Source organism: Myotis yumanensis, unplaced genomic scaffold (assembly GCF_028538775.1).
Source record: "Myotis yumanensis isolate MYYU_CA2020_CCGP unplaced genomic scaffold, mMyoYum1.0.hap1 SCAF_1, whole genome shotgun sequence".
NCBI lineage: Eukaryota > Metazoa > Chordata > Mammalia > Chiroptera > Vespertilionidae > Myotis > Myotis yumanensis.
In genome coordinates, this window is record NW_027223752.1 from 4,561,724 (window position 1) to 4,586,123 (window position 24,400).

The window sequence follows — 24,400 nt, forward strand, 5'->3', positions numbered from 1 at the left end:
GCTTCTGTTTCTTTTCTTTTTTTTTAATAGAAATAGAAGAGTGTATAAAACCTGGACTTTCACTCCAAAGTCTTGCCACAATGGTATTGCTTGAAAGGTTAATCAATGCTTAGTGACATAGAGCTCTTAAGCTGTGACCTTTTGCAAAGAGATCTGGGGAGTAAGCCAATGCAATATCATTTCCATTTTTGAATTCAGTATTGTTACATTTTAATGTGAGGTGAGTTGCTCTTTTTATTACTATGAAAGAGGAACTTGGAGAGAAGACTTAGTAAAACGCTGATAATAAAATCTCCGCTAGATTGTGAAACCTCAATTTTACCTGGATTGTTTAAAGCAAATAGCTTAAAACCTTGATTACACTTCCAAAGGAAAAGGGAAAAATAACTTTAAATTTTTTTAAAAAATGAGAATGGGCAAATGATATAAACAACTCAGAAAAAAAATACAGATGTCCACTAGTAACTACTTGAAAGATATTCAACCTGACCAGTAATTCAAGAAAGGTAAATAGGTTTGGCTATATTGGGCCATTTCACCTAATCATTTAATAATTTCTCTATATAACTAGAGGCCCAGTGCATGACATTCGTGCACTGGGGGAGGGGGGGGTCCCTCAGCTCGGCCCATACCCCCCCACCCCCCCCCCCAGTGCATGAATGTCGTGCACTGGGCCTCTAGTATAGGATAAAAGCCTAAGCAATCATTATGGCGGAATGACCAGTATGGCTGGTCGCTGTGATACACTTGGGGCAGGCGCTCAACACAGGAGCTGCCCCATGGTGGTCAGTGTGCTCCCACAGCGGGAGTGCCGCTCAGCCAGAAGCTGGGCTCACGGCTGGCGAGCCCAGCAGCGGTGACGGGAGCCTCTCCTGCCGCCACAGCAGCACTAAGCAGCAAGCCGAGCCGTAAGGAGCAGCGAGCAGGCAGGTGGACATCCCTCAAGGGGTCCTGGACTGTGAGAGGGCACAGGCCGGGCTGAGGACCCCCCCCCCCCCCCACTCCAGTGCATGAATTTTGTGCACCGGGCCTCTAGTTTAAATATAATGATACCAGTAAGGATTTAGTGAGAGGGCACTCTTACCTCTGTTGGAAGATATTCTGGCAAACATTGGTGGTAGAGCCTTTACAAAGTTTATAACTTCTGTTCCGGTGCTAGCCAGTTAGCATGGTGAGCGATTCCGAGGACATATACTGCAAGGATGTTCATTTTCTCTAATGAACCATTGGAATGGCTCTAAAAGTGATTAAGTTATGCCACATTGATGGGGGGAAATGACAATGGGGAAAATTAAATTACATGAAAAAAATATGAAACTAACTTACTTTGGAAAATACTCTTCTTATGTGAACAGGAAAATGAAATAAAATATTCTACATGTTCATAGTCCTCAGCAGGTGATAAGATAGGTAGTTTTCATTTTCTCTATACTTTTTCACATTTTCTACATTTGCTTGTATATACTAATTGAAGGGGGAAGCAATAGATTTGGGGTTCAAGCTAGCTGAAGAACCTTCCTCTCTAGGAAAAACACCAACCTGTGTTCAGTTGTGTGTGCTCCCAGGATCCTCATTCCCCGTGGTGACCCCGTTCCCACCTTTCCCCGGAGTCCAGAATCAATTGTTACACTTCCAACAGAGCAAATCAGTGTGTGTGGGATCATGATCATAGCTCTTCCATCGCACACTGCACCGTTCTCTCTCCAGTGTTCAAAAACAAAATGTGTTGACTGTCAAGGGAGAACAGGTTAGGAAAACACTGAGAGTCTACGTGACATGTTAACTTTGGAACTCTGCCTTCTACCCCTTTGTGATAACAGAGCTGAGACTTGGACAGATGGAGGGACATGCTCAGCGGCCCACCTGTGAGCAGTAGGGTTGGGCAGAACATGGGTCTTCTGACTCCACAGCATAGCCCACAGGGAGCGTTAATAAAAGCAGCTCCTGAACTCTGTTTATACGAGAGCTGATTTTAAAAGAGGGAAGGAATAACAATAAAAGATGTGTTCATTGGTATAACAGAATTAACAGAACCCCCCAACCTACCGCATGTAAAATTCTCTGGAAGCAATCCCCTTATAACTCTGGCGCTAACACATTGACCCGTTATCAGTAATGTGAACTAGGAGAAGGAAACACAGGCGAGATATTTCATAGTAGCATGACCAGTAGATAACTTTCGAAGTACTTACCTGTTAAACTTCATATCAATAGGAACAAACTAAAAATCTGGAAATGAGGCATCTAGGGAGTTCTAGAATATTTTATCTAACAAGCCATTTGAAAGGATGGTGGAAGATATTCCATCGAGGTTTGCACTGGTCGTGCATGAGTATTTTTATATTTAAGTTGACAGCATTTTATTGTTGATAATTTTTTAGAAAGAATGTTACTATGAGCAATCTTTTGAGTGCAGAATGTCAGTGTTAATTATTTTATCAAAACAGAAGCTCGAATGAAACATATAAACAAGGAAAGTGGGTGAGGACCGCCCCCCCCCCCCCCCAAAAAAAAAGGAATGAAAGGCTCCCATTTGTAGCAGTGTGCCTTAGGCTTACAGAATAAAAGCAATTGCACCTTTGGAGACCATTTCAGAAAAAGCTCTCATGCATGTCTTATTTAATCCTAACAGCCCTGTAGGCTGGTGGTTTCACCCCTGTTTTACAGCCAATTTAACAGCTTGGGAAAGGTTAAAAGATGGGTCCCAGGCTCCAGCAAAAGGCTGCAGAGCTGTAACTCAGCCAACTCTGAGTGCCTGACAGCCCGGAGCCTCCCAGTTTTCTGGAGCTCCCGGGCCACCTGCATTTTTTGAGGCAAACAGTATTTAAAAAATAAAATAAAAATTGCTGTATGTGTTAAACATTTACATTGAGCAAGTCAATGTTTAAAACACAAAAAGATTTCAATAGAATCAGGCTATTCCAAGATAACAAATGGCAAGATGTAGCCGTAAGTGGAATGTCATCTTTTCACTTGTCGGTTGCTGTGGGCAACTGCATGCGCAGTCTTATTTGGGAAGGTCAAAACCTAAATTCCATCCCTGAGCGAATGTGGGCGATTGAGTCCCCAGCACCGTGGCCTCCGGCTGCCTCCACCCACCCACTTCCAGAGGTCTTTCCGGAAATGACCCCTAGGCCAGGGGAGCCCCAAGGACCAAGCAGCATGGCTGCCCAGGGGGGGCCACCCATACTGTCGTTCGCGTGTCCAGGACCCGAAATTCCAGGGCAACGCTCTTCGTTACAGTAGAGGATGATGCCAGGTCCTCCCGGTGAGACCATTTCACATTAACTCCAATTCCAGGGGAGGCCTAGGCGGTAGCTCAACCTTCTCATCAGATTCATCAATAATTGTAGTCCTCCTAGTCCTCCCTGCCAAGTGGACACTGGGGCGTGTTTCCAGAGTTTCCGAATGAAAGAGCAGAAAAGGAACAGGTCGCGCCCTGCCCGAGGGCACCAGCAGGACTAAGTGGGACCCGGGCTGCAGGCACAGCGGGCGGGGCAGAGCCCAGGGAGCGCGGGGAACCAGTGGCCCCGCCCACCCACGGACGCCCCGCCCAGCGCCCTAAGCCCCGCCCCCGGGGAGCGGCTTTGGCCCAGCGGTCCGGAGGTCTTGACCTCGCCGCCTTGGCAACCAAAGGGACGCTTTCCCCTTAGCTACCAGAGCGGCTTCCGCCATGGCCGAAGAAGAGGATATCGTCCGGACAGAGAAAGTTATCCGGGTCCAGAGGGTGTTTATAAACCTGCTGGACTCCTACAGCAGCGGAAACATTGGGAAGGTGAGCGGCGGCGGGACCCTAGCCCCCAACTCCATTCCAGCGCCCCGGGTCCCGAACCCTGAGAGGTCCTGTGCCACGGGCTGCTGTCCGGGCCCCTCCTAAGAGAGGGTCCCTCTTCCTGGGCACAGCCAATGCCCCCAGGACCCCAGTCCGAAACCAGGCTAGACAGCCACCCCACCTGGAAATCCTCTTCCCCACCCCCACCCCCGAGATCGCGGGTGGCAGCCCTGGGTCCTCCCCTGTTAATGAGGGGAAACTGAGGCTCAGCGGAAGGAAGGGACCTGCCCAAGATCACATAGTGAGTTGGAGGCAGAACCTGGAAATAGAACCCAGGTCTCTGACCCCTTAACTGGGCTCTGTTTCCACTCCACCACCGCAGCCAAAGCGCGCAGCTGATAAGAATATAAATCCAAATCAGTGCCCTAACGGTTTGGCTCACTGGATAGAGCGTCAGCTTGTGGACTGAAGGGTCCCAGGTTCGATTCTGGTCAAGGGCATGTACCTTGGTTGCAGGCACATCCCCAATGGGGAGTGTGAGGGAGGCAGCTGAATCGATGTTTCTCTCTCATCGATGTTTCTCTCTATCCCTCTCCCTTCCTCTCTGTAAAAAATCAATAAAATATGTTTTTATTAAAAAATAAATAAATCCAAGTCAGTCACGGGGATGGGGACATAAAGTACATAGCATAGGGATTACAGTAAAAAATATTGCAATACTATGGGGGGTGCCAGGTGGGTACTGGAAATATCAGGGGAACACTTTGTAAAATAGATATTGTCTAACCCAGGGGTGGGCAAACTTTTTGACTCGAGGGCCACAATGGGTTCTTAAACTGGACCGGAGGGCCGGAACAAAAGCATGGATGGAGTGTTTGTGTGAACTAATATAAATTCAAAGTAAACATCATTACATAAAAGGGTACGGTCTTTTTTTTTTTTTTAGTTTTATTCATTTCAAACGGGCTGTAGTTTGCCCACGGCTGGAACCCCTATGCTGTGCACATGAAACTAATACAAACTAATATTGAATGTAAACTAATTTTAAAAATTCGTCCAATGGTTATATCACCCACAAAGTATTTCCCATTCAGCCGTTCTTCAACCTACGGTTTGAGCGTCGGTTATGTGCTAGCAGCTAGGCACTGTTTGGGGTCCTGAGTCCCACTAAGCTTTTTCACCCTTTTCCATTGTTCACTGCTGGAAAATGAAGAAATTCAGAAAGAACTCAGAAGTGCTCAGCCATAAAAAGAAAACCATGATTGTATCACTTCCCTGAGGAGGTCCTATTGATTTCCTAAGACTGTGGTAACAAATGACCACAAACTGGGTGGCTTGAAACAATGGAACTTCTTCCGTCCCCGTTGGGAAGTCCAGAAGTGGAAACTCAGCGTAGGCAGGGTTGGCTCCTCCGGGGGGCCCGAGGGAGGGTCTGTCCCAGGCCTTTCTCTCAGCTCCCGGGGCTGCCGCGGTCCTGGCCATCCCTTGGCTTATAGGATCGTCACTCTGAACTCTGCCTCCATCTTTACCCAGTCTTCTCCCCTTGGTGTCTCTGTGGCCAAAGTTCCCTCTTCTGATAAGGAAACCAGTCATTGGCTTAGAGCCCACCGTGACCTGGCATAAGTTCATTTAACCTGATGACACCTGCAAAGACCCTCTTTCCAACTATGTTCAGATTTACATGTTCCCGGTGGACAGGAATTTGTGGGGGAGGGGACACTGGTCAACCCAGCACATCATCTAAAGTTGATCAGTCAAAAATATATAGACTTAGGTATATAATTTATATGTAGAAATAGTAGCTCTTATACAGTACATCATTATCTAAGACAGGGGTCCTCAAACTTTTTAAACAGGGGGCCAGTTCACTGTCCTTCAGACCGTTGGAGGGCCGGACTATAGTTTAAAAAAAAACTATGAACAAATTCCTATGCACACTGCACATATCTTATTTTGAAGTAAAAAAACAAAACAGGAACAAATGCAATATTTGTATTTGCATGTGGCCCGCGGGCCGTAGTTTGAGGACCCCTGATCTAAGATATACAATAGATGTGATATTATATGTATTTATGTAATAGGCATTTCTTAGAAGAGACTGAAATCACATGATCAGAAAAGGGGGAAAGAAGGAACAAAGACAAACAAAACTAAAATAATACAATAACCAAGTTTTTTTTAAAGAAGCATTAAAAAGACAGATGTAGTATGTATTTCTGTGTGTCTTTCAAAAAAAATAGATATAGATATAGAAAAGATAGATTGATTGATAGGTTGATTGATAGATATTCTATACACAGAAAATGTCTCCAAGGATACACAAGCCACTTCACTAGTATCACCTCTTTGGATGGGACTCATTCATGCCCACCTACACAATGGCAGGCAACAGAGAATATCACAACGAATAAGACCAAAAAAAGGTTGTTGCCCTCATGGACCCTCTGTCTCCAAGAAGACAGACAATCACTAGTATTTAGAATAAACAAAATATTTCAATGTGTGATAAATACTCTGCAGGCCAGAGGACCTCACACGTGGACTGGTGGGTGAGAGCAGCGGCTTCACACAGAGTTGCACAAAACGGCTCTTGAATCTGGCCCAGGACGAGGAGCAAGCCCCAGGAATTAGTTCTCAGAGAGCACACCAAGGGCAAAGGCCCCGAGGTGGGAGTCAGGTTGGCCTTCTCAGAGGACAGAGTGGCCCGGGATGGGGCAGTGACCAGCAGCTCCAGGGCTGATTCATTGGTGCAGCAGACAGTGCCCAGGGCCCAGGAGACTTTGGGACCCACAAAAATGTTTCCATGTCTTTGAAAATCAGAAGGAAGCAACTGAAATTTGAGGGTCAAAGATTATGTTTGTCTTTATAGCAACACACATTTAAAGTCTAATTTTTAATGTTTTGTTTGTTTGTTTGTTTTTTCAAAATCCTTCAGCTCAGAAGTAGCAGAGTTAAAATTTAATCCCAGGTCTTCTCTGAATCCACAGACTGAGTTCTTTAAAATATATATATATATATATATATATATATATATATATATATAATTTCTTATTGATTTCAGAAAGAAAGGAAGAGGAAGAGAGAGATAGAAACATCATGCCCTGACCGGTTTGGCTCAGTGGATAGAGCATCGGCCTGCGGACTGAAAGGTCCCAGGTTCGATTCCGGTCAAGGGCATGTACTTTGGTTGCGGGCACATCCCCAGTAGGAGGTGTGCAGGAGGCAGCCGATTGATGTTTCTCTCTCATTGATGTTTCTAACTCTCTATCTCTCTCCCTTCCTCTCTGTAAAAAATCAATAAAATGTATTAAAAAAAAAAAAAAAAAAGAAAAGAAACATCAATGATGAGAAAGAATCATTGATCGCCTGCCTCCTGCACGCCCCTTACTGGGGACCGAGTCTGCAACCCAGGCATGTGCCCTTGGCCGGAATCGAACCCGGGACCCTTCAGTCTGCAGGCCGACGCTTTATCCACTGAGCCAAACTGGCTAGGGCTTAATGTTTTTTTTATGGAGGAAAGGGCCCATGAAATGTGGCCTTGCTCGGCAACTAAACAGTGCCTCACACATGCTCAGCACCCCATCGATATTTGTTGCATAAATTAACGAAGGAGAGTTAAGCACAAAGGCCCAGATCGTGCAGGGTTAGGCGCTTGGTTTATATTCTCATCCCATGAAGGCCACTGGAGGATTTAAAAAGGGAGGTGACATGATTGAGATGAGAAGGGGGAGAGAAGGAAGAGAATGTAACTTTTTACTTTATCTCGTTTTGATCCCTGATTATTGTTGAACAGTGTATCTGCAGAATAAAACTTTTAGTTTGTAGAGGTATCTTTTCAAAAGCTTATCAATAACAGAACTTTCTGGCTTTTCCTTAACTAACTAGGACCTCTCTTTCTCCAATGCCAAGTAATTGCTATTATCGGTACTGTTAACCTAAAAATGAAATGCTGAGTAAAAGGCAATAAGTGTCTATTTGAGATCCAAAAAAAGTAGCTGTTCAGGAATCACAGATTCCAGGAGAAGCCCAGGTAGTGTTCTAATTAGGGGGGTGAAGGCGAAGGGATTTTATGAGAAAAGGAAGGGAAATAATTAAATGAATAGAAGGAAGGAATTTCTGTTGGGGTTAAGAAGTCAAGGGAAGGCCCAGCTAGTCTGGCTCAGTATGGAGCACTGACCTATGAACCAGGAGGTCATGGTTCAATTCCCGGTCAGGGCACATGCCTGGTTTCGGGCTCGATCCCCAGTAGGGGGCATGCAGGAGGCAGCCAATCAATGATTCTCTCTCATCATTGATGTTTCTATCGCTCTCTCCCTCTTCCTTTTTCTCTAAAACCAATAAAATATATATATACTAGAGGCCTGGTGCACAAGATTCGTGCATTGAGGGGTATGGGGGGTCCCTCAGCCCAGGTTGTGCCTTCTTGCAGTCTAGGACCCCTTGGGGGATGTCCAACTGCTGGCTTAGGACTCCTCAGGATTGGGCCTAAGCTGGCAGTCAGACATCCCTTTTGCAGTCCGGGCCTCTTGCAGTCTGGAACCCCTCACTCCTTACCGCCCACCTGCAGCAGAGGTGGGAGAGGATCCCGCCACCATTGCTGTGCTTGCCAGCCGTGAACCTGGCTTCTGGCTGAGTGGCGCTCCCCCTGTGGGAGCACACTGACCACCAGGGGCAGCTCCTGTGCTGAGCGTCTGCCCCCTGGTGGTCAGTGCACATCATAGCAACCACTCGTTCTGCCATTCGGTCAATTTGCATATTATACTTTTATTATATAGGATTTTTTAAAATATATTTTTTAATTGATTTTTATAGAGAGGAAGGGAGAGGGATAGAGAGTTAGAAACATCAATGAGAGAGAAACATCTATCAGCTGCCTTCTGCACACCCCCTTCTGGGGATGTGCCTGCAACCAAGGTATATGCCCTTGACTGGAATCGAACCTGGGACCCTTCAGTCCACAGGCCGACACTCTATCCACTGAGCCAAACTGGTTAGGGCAGGATTTTTAAAAGTCAAGGAAAGAGCTTCTAGACATTCAAATAAGCTAAGTTATTCTTTAGCCATACATGGTGATGCTCATTCTAAAGAATTTATTTCAGCCCTGGCTGGTTTGGCTCAGTGGATAGAGTGTTGGCCTGCGGACTGAAGGATCCTGGGTTTGATTCCAGTCAAGGGCACATGCCTAGGTTGCTGGGCTCAATCCCCAGTGGGAGGAGGGGGGAGGATGTGTAGGAGGCAGCCGATCAATGATTCTCTCTCATCATTGATATTTTTGTTTCTCTCTTCCTCTTCCTTCTTCTCTGAAATTAATAAAAATATATTTTTTAAAAAATGCATTTCATTTTCATGTGTGGCACCTCTAGCAACCCTAACGAAAGGCAAGTTCTTAGAATCATCATTCATTGACTCCAAGGTGTTCTTAGTATTGGGGAACTCGCTCTTGTCTTGCAGTTTCTATCGAACTGTGTGATCGGGGCTTCCCTTGAAGAAATGACAGAAGAAGAAGAAGAGGATGATGAGAGTAAGTCAGCTATACCAGATGCCTCCTCATCCAAACTGAAGGAGGGCACGTTCCAGATCGTGGGCACGCTTTCCACATCCGGAAAACCCGCGCCCGACTTTGCCTTGGAGACGTACTCCGTAAGTCCTAGTGGTTTCTGCTGAGAGCAGACAAAGGGAAGCATCACCTACCGCCCCTCCCCCACAAGACCCCCCTTACAACATGTCCTTGCTCTGCTTCTCATTCCCCACCTTCTGCACATGTGTGGGGCTTGGGAAGGTGAGGGGCAAGGTGGGGGCTGGCCTTTGTCCTAAAAAGGAAACGAACCACCATTGTTGAGACTTTATTTTTTAAAAAAATATATTTTGTTGATTTTTTACAGAGAGGGAGGGAGAGGGATAGAGAGTTAGAAACATTGATGAGAGAGAAACATCAATTCAGCTGCCTCCTGCACACTCCCTACTGAGGATGTGCCCGCAACCAAGGTACATGCCCTTGACCAGAATCGAACCTGGGACCCTTCAGTCCCCAGGCCGATGCTCTATCCACTGAGCCAAACCAGTTAGGGCTGTTGAGACTTTAAAGAATTTACATTAGCCCTAGCCAGTTTGGCTCAGTGGATAGAGCGTCAGCCTGTGGACTGAAGGGTCCTGGGTTCGATTCCAGCCAAGGGCACATGCTTGGGTTGTGGGCTCAGTCCTCAGTAGGGGGCATACAGGAAGCAGCCGATCACTGTTGGTTTCTATCTCCCTCTTCCTCTCCCTTCCTCTCTGAAATCAATAAAAATATATTTTAAAAAATAAGAATTTAAATTAGACATTCCTGGAAGTATGAGTCTCATTTGGATTTCCAGACTCCTCACATTCTCTCTATATACTGTATTTAAAATGTACTCTGCCCTGCATGACCCCAACACAGCCCTGGGCCATGGCGGGCACTATCTGCGAAGGGACATCTCCTTTGGAATCACATGCCATTATATTGCTGTCTCACTGAGAAACACTGCTGCCTCCACGTGGCAAATGCAAGTTCTGGTTGGGAAATGCATGGTCCTTGTGTGGTTATCTTAACACCCACTCTCGATATTGCTCTACTCGGAAATGTGCTACGTGTGGGCATCCACACAGCGAGGAATAGCTAGTTAAAACACGATGATCACCCTGGCCCGTGTGGCTCAGTTGGTTGAGCATCGTCCTCTGCACCGAAAGGTAACTCGTTAGATTCCCGGTCAAGACACATGCCCAGGATGCAGGTTCCTAGTCAGGGTGTAAATGGAAAGCAACTGATCTCTCTCACATCAGTCTCTCTCTCTCTCTCTCTTCTCCTCCTCCTCCTCCTCCTCCTCCTCCTCCTCCTCCTCCTCCTCCTTCTTCTTCTTCTTCTTCTTCTTCTTCTTCTTTTATTCTTCTCCTTCTTCGCCTTCTCCTCCTCCTCCTCCTCCTCTTCCTCCTCCTCCTTCTCCTTCTCCCTTCCTCTCTTTCTAAAAAATCAATTTAAAAATGTTAAAAAAAACCAAACACGATGATCATCCCAGTTACTTTTGTCTAATCTAAGAACTTTATATTTCTAACCATTAAAAGTTTCTGCATTTTTAAAATATTCCCAACAGTCAACTGTAATAAGATACCTTACATCTAGAAAGAGAACGGATTGGTTCCATCTCAGGGATGCTGAAACAATCCCCATAAATCACTCATCAGCCCTTCTGAGCGACTCAAGATATATAATCGCTCAAATAATCTTGCAGAGAGTCTGAGTGAATTTTTGAATGCCTCCCCCTGTTTTTCCCCCCAGTGTGTCCTAATTCTTCCCTTCTGAATTGGGGTGTAAACGGCATACCTAATCATCATGCAACTTTTTAATCATCTGTTCCCAGCTATTTCCGTAAGTGTCTTTGTTATTTGAAAACCACCCACAGCAGAGAGCCAAAATTTCATTTCAAAAGGAACCCTCCTTCTGCAAATGTTTTCAGTGGGATTCTTCCGTGTAGGGTATCGTATTGGGAAACTGTCATTCCATCCACATATCACCGATCCTTCATCAGCTTCTTAATAAATGACTGTTGGTTCCCTTCCCAGGACATTTCTCGAGAAGAACTTCTCATGCGCCTGCTGGAGTGTGATGTCATTATTTACAACATCACGGAGAGCCCGAAGCAAGCGGAGGAAGCCCTGTGGGCAGTGTCCGGTCAGTGAGGGGACCCTTTTATCTCTGGGACACCCCTTGGGTGTAATTTTCTTTACTTAAGAGTCACTTAAGAGTCATCAAATTAGGACCATTAGAAGAAGCGAGACTTATTAAACCCAAAACGAAATCAGGCTAATGGATATGCCTGTGATAAACAAAGACATATTAAAATGTTTAAGAGTTTATTCGAGCAAAAATCAATTCAAATTAGGTAGTGCCAACCTGGAAGCGGGTAGGAGTGCTCCATCCACAGGAGCTGGGGGAAGGCTTGTCTAGAGAAAAGCAGGAAAAAAAAGCAAAGAAAGTACTTGATTGGCTATAGCGGAAGCGTTTACCTTATGTGGAAGAGCCTAGTGGGCTGTGATTGGTTGTCCTTACATTTTTATTTCTTTTTTTTTTTAATTGATTTTTTTGAGAAAGAGAGAAATATTATTTTACTGTTCCACTTATTTATGCCTTCATTGGTGCCCGGACCAGGGACCGAGCCAGCAACCTTGGCATATCAGTACGACACTCTCACCAACTGAGCTACCAGCCAGGGCTTGAGTTCTTAACCTGGAGGCATTTACTGGCTTCATTGTGGGTTTGCTGACCTAGGCTGCGAAGGTACCTGAACCACCTCTGCCTAATGGGCCTCCTTGTTTAATTATGTTAACAAAATATTCTATCCCAAGGAACAGGATATTCTTTATCATTGAGAGAAAGGAAACAGCCCTAGCCGGTTTGGCTCAGTGGATAGAGCGTCGGCCTGCGGACTCAAGGGTCCTGGGTTCGATTCCAGTCAGGGGCATGTACCTTGGTTACGGGCACATCCCCAGTGGGGGGGGCGTGCAGGAGACAGCTGGTTGATGTTTCTCTCTCATCGATATTTCTAACTCTATCCCTCTCCCTTCCTCTCTGTAAAAAAATCAATAAAATATATTTTTTTAAAAAAGAAAGAAAGGAAACATTAACTTCCAAAGTGTGACCTTGACTCATTCTGCAGGCACTGCGTAAGGCGGTGCGGTTGACTGTAATGGGCAGACACAGAACAAATAAGAAAAAGATTGTACCTACCAGGCACTTGGAGGCCTAAAGAGAGCGAAGGAACACACGAGAAACTTGACCGCGGGATAGAGAATGGCACATTCGCCGGAAAGGCATCACAGGGGGTGACTTTGAGAGGAGAGGAATTAGTTCTAACTGTGAGGGTTTGATTCAGGCCAACAAATGCCCCCAGATGGCAAGAGGTAGGGAGGCTGTGGGGAATGCTTGCAGCTTGTATTTATTTATTTATTTATTTATTTATTTATTTAATATTTTTACTGATTTCAGAGAGGAAAGGAGAGGGAGATAGAGATAGAAACCTCAATGGTGAGAGAGAATATTGATGGGCTGCCTCCTGCACGCCCCCTACTGGGGATCGAGCCCGCAACCTGAGCATGTTCCCTTGACTGGAATCAAACCCTGGACCCTCCAGTCCGCAGGGGGACACTGTATCCACTGAGCCAAACCAGCCAGGGCTGCTTGCAGCTTTTAAAATGCTCTGGGAAAGTGATGAGCTCTAGGACCCTCAACTCTAGAAGGACGAGGTGCTGTTTAGCAATTTGGTGCGTTGTAATTTATCTCCTCATTAATTCAGGGGCAAAGAAGAAAGCAGATCGGCTTATCTGAATCGTTCTAGACTGGGGCAGCCAAAAAGACACAAAACACCTGACTTTCCAATGCTTTTTGCACCGCATTATCTTTGCTTTAGACTGTTCAGATCAGCGGCCAGCGAACTCTTTCTGTGAAGGGCCAGATAGTAAACATTTTTGGCTTTTCGAGCCAACTACTCTGCCATCATCGCCAGAACAGAGCATAAACGATATGTAAATGAATGGTCTGGTTCCAATTAAATTTTATTTTATTTTTTAATGTTTTTATTGAGTTCAGAGAGGAAGGGAGAGAGAGAGAGAGAGAGCGAGAGAGAGAGAAACATCAATGATGAGAGAGAACCACTGATCAGCTGCTTCCTGCACACCCCCACTGGGGATCGAGCCCACACCAGGGCATATGCCCCTCCCCACCGCCACCACTGGGAATGGAAGGTGACCTCCTAGTTCATAGGTCGATGCTCAAACACTGAGCCATGCCAGTTGGGCAATAAAATCTTGTTTTAAAAGCAGGCAGTACTTTTCCAACCCCTGATAATATCAACAGCAAAGCCACACGTTGGCTTACAGGAAAGAAATGGAACAGAGCCTCAGGAATGCGTCTACCTATTCGGGGAAATCGTGATGAAGTAGTGCTTCCGTGGGCGGGTGGGATTCCTCGGGAGCTTAACATGATTGATTCCCTCCCCTTTGTAACTTTGGGCCTAAATTTCATTCAATAAGATACAAATCAAAAACATGAACATTGCGCCATCTTTTAGGAACAGAGCTTTTCGGAAGCCTGCTGGGGGCATTTCGTCCCTTGGCAAATACGTACAGATGATGGATAATGGCACCTCCTGAAATAATTGCACCCCTACAGTGGCAATCAGAGATAATGTTTGTCGAGTTCCTATTTTGTGCCAGGCTATGGAAATTGATTTTTCTATGTAATGAATCCTTGCAATTTTCTTAAAATTTTTAATGTTTTGTGTGGTTTTCTTCCTGAAGGTAAACCGGGACAGGGTTTGAAAATTAAAAAGCACAGTCCTGGCCTGGTACTCAGTGGGTTGGAGCATCACCCTGATATGCCGGGGTGCGGGTTCCATGCCAGGTCAGGGCACCTACAAGGACCGGCCAATGAGTGCATATGTGGGTGGAGCAACAAATCAAGATTTCTCTCTCTCTTTTCCTTTCTCTCTCTAAAATCAATAAATAATCTTTTAAAAGAAAAGGGAAATTAAAAGGCGCAGGAGTGCTTAGAATAAAAAGCAACAATTCCCCGCATTTTCTTCCCATCCCATTTCTACTCCCTAAAAGGAACCTCCTTTAACCTCTTGTTCTTTTTAATACATGAAAATGCCAGCGCTGATGGCCTTTGATTGTGAATTTCAGACACTGACCGCTGACTTCCTGCTATGACAGGTGACCTTCGGCCCCTCATAGGGCTCCCCAACCAGTGCCCCTCAGGGGAATGTAGTTGGTTCTTAAACGTTGATCACGGCATTTCCTTTCGTGGGTGTTCAAGTGCAGAGTATGTTTTACCGACCCCTTCTTCATTCTGATAAGGAGCTTTATATAAGAAAATTTTACCTCTCTATCGGGTGGAAAGGTGGTGGCAGTATTACCTCAGTTTTGATATATAGAGTGATTGTGTCTACAAGGAAGTATAGTCAGAGGCCCTTGGTCTGCCTTCAGGGTCACCTGGGAGCAGGAGGTAGGTGGGTCTGTGGAGAAGGGGGGATGGGAGTGGGGGTGGGACTTTGTCGGTTTACCTGAGGCACAATCTTAGATTTGGGGGTTTTGTTTCATTTTGGTTTTGCAATGGATATGTATTACTTCTTTTTTAAAAAAATATATTTTATTGATTTTTTTACAGAGAGGAAGGGAGAGGGATAGAGTTAGAAACATCAATAAGAGAGAAACATCGATCAGCTGCCTCTTGCACACCCCCTACTGGGGATGTGCCCGCAACCAAGGTACATGCCCTTGACGGAATCGAACCTGGGACCCTTCAGTCCGCAAGCCGACACTCTATCCACTGAGCCAAACCGGTCAGGGCTGTATTACTTCTTAATAATGTTTTATTAAATTACTAGAGGCCCAATGCATGAATTCATGCAAGGGTGGGGTACCTTGACCTGGCTGGCAATCAAGGCCTATCGGGGTGGGGAGGCCGGCTGGCAGAGGGGAGGGATCGCAGGAGGTTGGCCAGCCCAGGGAGGGGCGTAGGGGCCACGGGAGATTGGCCTGCCAGCCCCCCACACCCCCTGGTCAGGGCCCGGGGGGGAGAGACTGTGGGAGGTTGGCTGTGGGAGCGCACTGACCACCTGCATTTGAGCGTCTGCCTCCTGGTGGTCAGTGTGCATCATAGCGATTGGTCAACCGGTTATTCCGGTTGTTCCAGTCATTCGGTCCTAATGGTCACTTAGGCTTTTATATATATAGATGTGAACGTTTTAATATAAAAAAAATTCTCCTACCTCGCCTTTCAGATACTATCAAAGGAAGGTAAAAGGACATAGGGAAAGGAAAACAGTATTAGAAATGGGAGAAAACGTTTGCGCATGTGGGTGAAATGTGCTTGTCCACAGTGAACGAGCAGATCGTTTTGACCCATTAAGATGATAAATCCAGGCGACAGCCCAGTTAGAGCAGCTCTGAGGTGCCGGCATCCACAAAGTAGGCCAGACGAAACCACCAGAGAGAGAGGCTGAGAGAGCAAACGGAAGAGGCCATCTTTGTTAATAGAATCAAGACAGGAGCTGAAATGAACACCCGAGAGGGATTAAGGCGCGGACGTGGCACTCTTAGATTTAACCCCGGGATACTTTCTCATTCTGTCGAGCCCACCCATTTAGTAGATTCAGGATATCGGCAGTTCCTTGTTTCGCTTGTTGTTTAAGGAATCAGCTCGTGAGACTACACTGTGAGTAACTGTGTCACTTAGGTCCTCTGACAATTTAACCAGCCTTCACTTTAGGTTTTATTTTTTTCTGGGATTTTACACACCATCAAAAATATTTTAGTGGAATCCCATGTGCAAAGTATCCAAGAAGAGTCGGTGCTTAGATGTGCAGGGAGCCCCCCTGGAGAGTGGCAAGCCCTTTGGAAATCAAATGCTCCCCCTCCACCCACCGTCTCCTAAATCCCCATCCCGCACCCCCACACTTCCCCCAGTCCACCCTCCCCCCGCCCCCGCACAGTGCTCTCCCCCACCCAGGGAAGTGGGAAGGAGTCACACCCCAAATTACTTCCTTCCACAAGGGCTTAGGCTCCATCGGGCTGCTCTATGTGAGTTCCCAGGAGGGCCTTCCCTTCTGCTTTGGGGCGCCCACAGCCCGCATCCCCAACCTTGCTGGGGCCTCCTGCTCCCTCCCCTCGCAGCTGGGCCCACAGCCTAGAGAGAGTGCACAGTCCTTGCAGCGAGGCGGCCTGGGTTGGGCTCTCAGCCCCACCCTTTCCTCCCATGATTCTGGGCACACGGGACCTTCGTTCCGTTCCCTGTAGAGCAGAGGTCAGGGTAGTACCTGTTTCATATGGTGAGCGTTCCATAAAGCCCATGAGTCGTGCCCATCCACGTCCGCCATGACTGTCTCCATCACTGGTCCTCCTACCAGGTGAGGGCACACACCTGCAGGCTCAGGGAGGGAGGGAGCGCAGGTTCTCCGCTGGGCGCAGAGGACGTCAGGGGGCCGGAGGGAGAACGCCAATGACGGGACACACAGCCGAGCATCAGAGGGGACGCCACCCTGGCGTTAAGTTGGAAAAACGAGTCGCTTCCAGTCCCACTAACAGTACACGTGGCTTCGAAAGTGCACACGTTGTGTGGATCCAAGTAACGCTGGCTCTTTGGCCCCACAGCACTGAATGAGGAAGTCAACCACTTTGAGAAGCGAAAGGTGTTTATTTTAGTTTCCACGGTGATGACCTGGGCGCGATCCAAACCACTGGACCCTGTAAGTAGTCTCTAAATCTGATGGGTCTGGGGAAAATCACTCTGAAATAAATAACCTAGAAATAGAAAGAAATTCAGCCCTCGCTGGTTTGGCTGAGTGGATAGAGCGTTGGCCCTCAGACTGAAGCAGTGGTTCTCAACCTCCTGGCCCTTTAAATACAGTTCCTCATGTGGTGACCCAACCATAAAATTATTTTCGTTGCTACTTCATAACTGTAATGTCGCTACTGTTATGAATCATAATGTAAATATCTGATATGCAGGATGGTCTTAGGCGACCCCTGTGAAAGGGTCGTTCGACTGCCAAAGGGGTCGTGACCCACAGGGTGAGAACCGCTGGACTGAAGGGTCGTGGGTTTGATTCCGGTCAAGGGCACGTACCTCAGTTGCAGGCTCCATCCCAGGCCCGGTCGGGGCGGAGAAAACCAATCGATGTGTCTCCCTCACATTGATGTTTCTCTCTGTCTGTCTCTCCCCCTCTGGTCCGCTCTCTAAAAATCAATGGAAAAATATCCTCACGTGAGGATTAACAAAAAAATAAATAAATGAGAAGCAGTTTTTAGAATACTTTATTTGGGCTTAAAGCAGCGGTTCTCAACCTGTGGGTCGCGACCCCTTTGGCGGTCGAATGACCCTTTCACAGGGGTCACCTAAGACCATCCTGCATATCAGATATTTACATTACGATTCATAACAGTAGCAACATTACAGTTGTGAAGTAGCAACGAAAATAATTTTATGGTTGGGTTACCACATGAGGAACTGTATTTAAAGGGCCAGAGGTTGAGAACCACTGCTCTAACACATCGAGTTTGGCCCTGTTTTCTTTCATAGGAAGATTCTGAAGTTCCGTTTACTGAAGAGGATTATCGAAGGAGAAAGCACCATCCTAATTTTCTGGACCACATAAATGCTGAGAAAATGGTTCTCAAATTTGGAAAAAATGTAAGTCTAAAGTAGTAGAGCATTTTGGGTAAGAAAAGTTCTGGAGTTTTTACACATTTCAGGCCACATTTTTTTAAAAAACAAACAAACATGCTTTTATTGATTTCAGAGAGGAAGGGAGAGGGAGAGAGGGATAGAAACATCAATGATGAGAGAAAATCATGGATCAGCTGCCTCCTGCACACCCCACACTGGGGATTGAGCCTGCAACCCAGGCATGTGCCCTGACTAGGAATTGAACTGTGACCTCCTGGTTCATAGGTCGTCACTCAACCACTAGCCACACCAGTTGGGCAAGAAACGTGTGTGGTTTTTTTTTGAGGCAGCGTGCCATGGGCATAGCCAGGACTGTCCCGCATGCTTTTTTATACGTCATCTCAACTCTTTAAACATCTGTGTTCCGTTTCCTCGTCCTTACACCCACAGATTTCTGAGCTTCAGGCTCACCCCAAGATGCACTGTCCTGATCCAGGTTCTGGTCCAGCCCACTGAGTTGAAAACTTGTATCTGGTCCCCATAAAACGCAAGCTCCTACCTACCAAGGCCTCTGTGGGTCCAAAGGGTTGCTCAGCCCAGAAGAAGCAAATAACTCCGAGTTGGAATGGGGAGGGGAGGGGATCACATTTTCCCTTTTTCCAGAATCTCTCTTGTTTCTTTCTGACAACTCTGAAAAGCGCATACTAACCTCATGTTACAAATAAGGAGACAGGCTCCCAGGGGCTAAGGAACTTGCTCAAGGTCACGTAGGCAGGGTTTACTGAGCACCAGTCTGAGCGCTGCCTGGCCCGTCTGACCTGCTCCTCACAGCAGCAGAATTGTAGACGTGCGCAATTACCCCATTTCACGGATGTGGACACTGGGTAGGCGGGTCAAGTGCTAGAGCCGTGACTCAAATCTAGATCCATCGGCCTGCGGGTTGGGTTGCGTTTGGTTTCTGACTCCAGAGCTCCATCACTCAGGAAAGTTGATCTCCACACATCCGGCCACCGGTTGCTGGGACGTACGCATAGCTGAGAAGTTCATGTAAACAATGACCGTAGCTTATTGGCCTTCAGTTGCAGCAACATTGATCATATGTATAAATGAAATTATTTTATTTCTCTTACAGTTTATCAAAATAGATGACAGGAATGTCCTGCTGTTGAATAAGTAATCTAATAGCTAAAATTGCGGACTTGTCAGTGGTTGCCAGGAACAGTGCTAACTGTTTTACTTAGGGTACCTCGTGCCATCCTCACGTGCCTCACATATAATCCTCAAAATTCTGCGAACTAAGTGCTCTTATCAGCATCCTCACTGAGCTTCTGTAGGACTTAACTAGAGCCCCAAACCCCTAGATTCCATCCACTGGGTTTTCCCCATTAGCCGAAGGCCTGCCCAAGTGGTATATAATAATAGCTCTAAGGTGACACCTAGTGGTATTAGGGGATATTACCTTAGGAACTTTGTGCCCAAGTTCAAGTTCTGTTCTATTAATTTTTTTTTTTTTTTTTTTTTTTTTTTTTTTTACTTTGGCAATACAAACACTGTGGGCATAAAATATTTGAAGGAAACCACATGGCATTAGAATTTATAGCCACTTTCCTACCCATTAGGAAATCGAACAAGCAACCTTTTGCTGCATTGGACGACACCCAACCAACGGGGCCACATCAGCCAGGACCCATTATCCCCTTTGGAGGACACTATTTCTGTCTTAAACAAAACTTTCGTAGCCTCAAGGAGGCCATGACACGAGCCTTCCTGAAGTGCTCATTTTTAACCGCAGAAATAATCCAGTTCAATGGGATTGATAATATCACACTTCGCTTTTTTCCCCTGTATTTTACCTCTTAGGTCAAAAAATTCTCGACTTACGTAGTTGCTACTGGACTTCAGTATGGAGCGGAAGGAGGCATCTTACATTTCTTTTTCAAGGTATGGCTTTTCAATGACTACGAGGATTTTAAAAATTCTACAGGAAGGTGATACCATCTGAAGATATTTCTGATTGCTTCTCGGTGTGGCTATGCCAGTCTAGCAGCAGAGCGTCCGGGGAAATAAGGGTGTCGACCATAGCCCCCTGTTTTTCTTTCCCAGTATTGGCCCTTCTAGTCACCACTCTCAGGACAATGACGAGTGAGGCAGATCTCCTTCCGTTCAAACACATGGTGCTGACGTAGGCATTTTCTCTCCACGCAGGCAACACGCAGTTGACTATTAAAGACAGCTGATGGGATTATAGGTGTTTTGAAAAGTGTTTCAGCTCTGCTGTTGCACTTTATTTCTCTTAATTGGGATTTGATCCGTCTCATCAGAACCGATCTACCAAACCTCTCCCTGAGGCGTCCTCTGAGGACCATGACATCAGGCAGGCAGTCCCTCGGGTGCCTCTGGCTGCGGCGCGGTGTGAGCTGCAACCGTCACGTCACACACGTGTGCCCAGGGGAACACGCTTTGCGCTTGTTTTCCTTGCAGTTGGCTTGGCTGGGCGAGGTCCCTGCACTGCCTGTTTTTGGAGACGGAACCAATGTAATTCCGGCAATTCACGTGCTCGATCTCGCAGGGTGAGTATTCGCCTCCCGGAGACACCACTGACTGCAAATTCACTGAGGAATGTGTGGGTTTATGTGCTCGTTTGTCGAGCTCTCACCGAGGGCTAGGACCCTGTATCGCTGTGTTTATTCTTTACCACAACGCGGTGCAGAAGGTTCTGTTGTTATCGCCACGTGCATCTGAGGAAACAGTGTCCACCCCCTCAAAGCCCCACAGTTCCCATGACGAGTTCAGGTTCATCCTTTAAACGGCTGATCAGCGGGTGCACAGCTCTAGAAAAGGAGGAACATGGCATATGCATTCTGGGGGCCTTGTTCCTTCTGCTTTTGTCCCAGGTGAGATGTCCAGGAGTCAGGTAGTCAACGCGAAAGCTGAAGCGGGTTGGTTTTGGCAACTGCAGGTAAAATTAACAGGGGTGTGTTGTCTTTTTTTAAATATATATATTTTTATTGGTTTTAGAGGGGAAGGAAGAGAGAGAGAGAAACATCAATGATGACAGAGAATCATGGATCGGCTGCCTCCTGCACGCCCCCCACTGGGGATCAAGCCCGCAACCTGGGCATGTGCCCTGGCCAAGAATCGAGCCATGACCTCCTGGTCCATAGGTCGATGCTCAACCACTGAGCCATGAGGGCCGGGCTTAACATGCTTTTCACACTCATAGAGTTCCCCAACTCTGTGCCCCGGACAGGTCCGGAGACCCTCTCCAGCTTTGCGGACCCCGACTTGAACACGGGTCAAAAGATGGTTCACTTTGCTTGTGGTTCGTCGGGTCTACATGTTGGGTTCCTTGGTATTTATTCTGCCACCCCTCTACTCACCCCCCTCCCCCACCACCACTTCCCCATTAAGGGGACAGTCATAGCTCCTCCCTGAGGTTCTGGCTTCCAGATTCTACTCTTATTCTCATCCACTGGCCACGAGTAAATTGGTCCCCATCCCGGGTCTACTGGGGGGAAATGAAGCTGTAGGACCCCTCCCCCGCACGGGTCTCCCCCAGGCCCCAATCTTCAGTTGTGTTATTTTTCTAAAAGAAGCATCCCCTGGATCGTGTAAGCGTCTCCTCCAGGCAGCACCCAGCCTGCAGCTGCCAGCGTCTACCCTGGGCTCGGAGGGCTGAGTGCGCCCGTCTGTTCTGCAGAGGTTTCACTTGATTGCGTCATCGGGTTCTAAAGATGGGAAGGAATGTCTGACATCCTGAAAACCAGGCCCGCCAGCCTGTTTACTACCTCTCTCTCTCTCTCTCTCTCTCTCTCTCTCTCTCTCTCGGCTTTTCTCCTCCGGCCTTCCCTGGCGCTCTGCAGGGTGATCCAGAACGTGATAGACCACGTGCCGAAGGTCCACTACCTGGTCGCCGTGGACGACTCCGTCCAGACCCTGGAGGACTTGGTCAAGGTACATCCCTCGAGTCCCCCGCTTGACGGCGTTTCCTAAGCCGTCCCGCCTCTAAGTATAGTCACGGGATCAGACGTGCAAACGAGGCCGGGCCTCCTCATGCAGAACAACAGCCTTAAAACCCTGCTCCCCGCCTGCACCCACTTTGCGAGCTGCAAACAGCACACATCTGTGCACACAGGTCTGCCCGCCTTTCCGACGTGAGCGGCCTCAGGGCAGGAGCCGGGCCTTTCCCGTTCTCTTCCCCGTCCTGGCGCGCAGGGGGACGGTGAGGCACACACACACACAGCGCAGGAACGGCTGCCCTCCGCGCACACCCCTCTGCCGTGCAGCCTTTTCTTTTCTCCGCAGTCAGTTACGCTTGCACTCATCTGGGGGCTCGTATATTACAACCTGACAGGTAAGCCAATAACTCGTCCCCTTTCCTCTCGCAGTGCATCAGTAGGAACACCGGCCCTGGGAAGATCCAGAAAGTGCCCAAAGAGAACGCTTTCCTGTCCAAGGACCTAACAGTCAGTATATGCGATTCTCTTTCTCTTCCCTTTTCCCGGGTGGCGGGTGGCTGAGGGGTTTGGGGTCAGGATGCCTGGCTCCCACACTCCTCCAGGCAGCCAGCCATCAGCCCTAAAGCAACGCTCTCTCCATCTCCTCCTCCTCCTCCTCCCCCCTCCTCCCCCTATTCCTCCTCCTCCTCCCTCTATTCCTCCTCCTCCTCCCTCTATTCCTCCCCCTCCATCCCCTCCTCCCCTCCCCTCCCCTCTCCTTCCCTCTCCTCTCTCTCCTCTCCCCTGCGAGCCTGTTTTCTGTTCTGAACTCTCAGAGGCCGTGGCCAGAAAATGTACTTAAGAGCTGTTCGCTGGACAGTGGTGTTCAGACGCCGAGTGTCATCCTCTCTGGCCTCTTTCTAAACTTCACGGGAGGCGGAGATTCTGATTCCACCCCCACGGAAAACAATGCAGCTTTCACCACGCAGCGTGCTCTTCGGCTGCAGCTTTAGGGTGTAATTTTTTAGGAATGAATGGATCAAAACACTGTCTTTGAGGATGTTTCTGAAAGCGCTGGCATCCCTGGGGGAGCAGAGGTGGGTGGGTGGCCGTGGCGCCCAAGGGGCCATTTCCTTCTGCTTTTGTTTTCGGGAATTTTTAAAAAATGTAGTTTTATTGATCTCAGAGGGGAAGGGAGAGAGAGAGAGAGAGAGAAAGAGAGAGAGAGAAAAACATAAATGATGAGAGAGATTCATCGATCAGCTGCCTCCTGCATGCCCCACACTGGGGATGGAGCCCCCAACCCGGGCATGTGCCCTGACCGGGAATCGAACCGTGACCTCCTGGCTCATAGGTCGATGCTCAACCACTGAGCCACGCTGGCCGGGCTGTTCTTGGGGGTTTTTGAACCATGGGATGCAATTAAACATTTTTAAGAAGAAGCTTTATACTGGGACTTCCAGTACCTTCCTCCTCCGAGCGGCTCGTGTAACAACAGGCTGCTGCTCCTCCGCCCACTCCCAGCGCTGCACGAGTGGGCCGTGGTGGGTGGTGGGGTACAGAGTCTGCTTTCATGATAATAGATCTGGGCCTGCTAGAGCCATCACCGTGAAGAGACAAGCCTCTCATGTGCCTTTACCTCGCAGCAAGACAGCATCGACCACCTGCTGCTCAACCTGCGCATGGAGGCGCTCTACGTGAAGGAGAACTTCAACATCCGCTGGGTGTCCCAGACGGGCTTCGTGGAGAACATCGGCAACGTCCTCAGAGAGTACAAGCAAAGCCGAGGGCTGCTGGTAACCGGAGCCCCCCGCCTCAGCGCTCCGTGCCGTGGCCACGGGGGCACGTCCTCTCTCCCGGGCCCCAGTTTCTAAAGCCCAGTGCCTTTTCCAGGGTGGACCCGTTTGTCCAGGCCTCAGCATCGACCTGGGCATCATCTCAATCCTGTCAACCGGACAGGAACACTTTTAAAGTTGACATAGACGCTGACTGTTATGCTTGACACACACGGAACACGATAGCAAGTTGGAGACTGTCACAGGGCTGTCGACATAAGGAAAAGAAATCTAGTGTCTTACTGCTTCAGGCCCAGGTGTACATATGGGGGCAGGAGCGGGGGAAGAAGTCTGATTCTCACTTCCATCCTATTGGCCAGGAGATTGGCCGGTCATTTGCATCATCACAACTGTTCAAGGAAGATACTTGTATCTCCTTAGTACAGATGTGAGAACCAAGGCTCCGAGAGACGGAGCAACTTCTTCACGGCCACGTGGGTAGTCAGGGACTCATCTGAGCTAAGACACGAGCTCAGCTAGAATGGCCTGCGGACCAGCCTCCACACCCGTCTCTGAAGCAGCACTTGGCTAGATCTTTAGATTTATTCCAGGGAAGCCCTACAAAGGTGACAGTGAACATTACATAAGAAAAATGGGGTTTTCTTGGTTTGTTTTTTAATCCTCACCTGAAGATATTTTTCCATTGATTTCTTAGAGAGAGTTGAAGGGAGGGGGA

The 24,400-nt window shown here is 47.7% G+C and overlaps 1 protein-coding gene across 4 annotated transcripts in view; it reads left to right on the forward strand.

The window, feature by feature from the left end:
- Positions 1–3,638: 3,638 nt before the first annotated feature.
- AK7 (adenylate kinase 7) overlaps positions 3,639–24,400 on the forward strand; it is a 38,783-nt gene continuing 18,021 nt past the window's right edge. For 3 of the 4 annotated variants that reach the window (XM_070412687.1, XM_070412678.1, XM_070412705.1), the window contains exons 1-10: positions 3,639–3,775; positions 9,224–9,412; positions 11,351–11,459; positions 16,937–17,031; positions 17,865–17,975; positions 19,812–19,892; positions 20,433–20,521; positions 21,815–21,905; positions 22,340–22,417; positions 23,536–23,685. In XM_070412687.1, coding sequence (XP_070268788.1) covers positions 3,674–3,775; positions 9,224–9,412; positions 11,351–11,459; positions 16,937–17,031; positions 17,865–17,975; positions 19,812–19,892; positions 20,433–20,521; positions 21,815–21,905; positions 22,340–22,417; positions 23,536–23,685 — 1,095 coding nt within the window. In that variant the 5' untranslated portion in view covers positions 3,639–3,673. Of the gene's footprint in view, positions 3,776–9,223; positions 9,413–11,350; positions 11,460–16,936; positions 17,032–17,864; positions 17,976–19,811; positions 19,893–20,432; positions 20,522–21,814; positions 21,906–22,339; positions 22,418–23,535; positions 23,686–24,400 lie in introns of those variants that run through there. The other variant, XM_070412696.1, reaches the window with a different exon arrangement.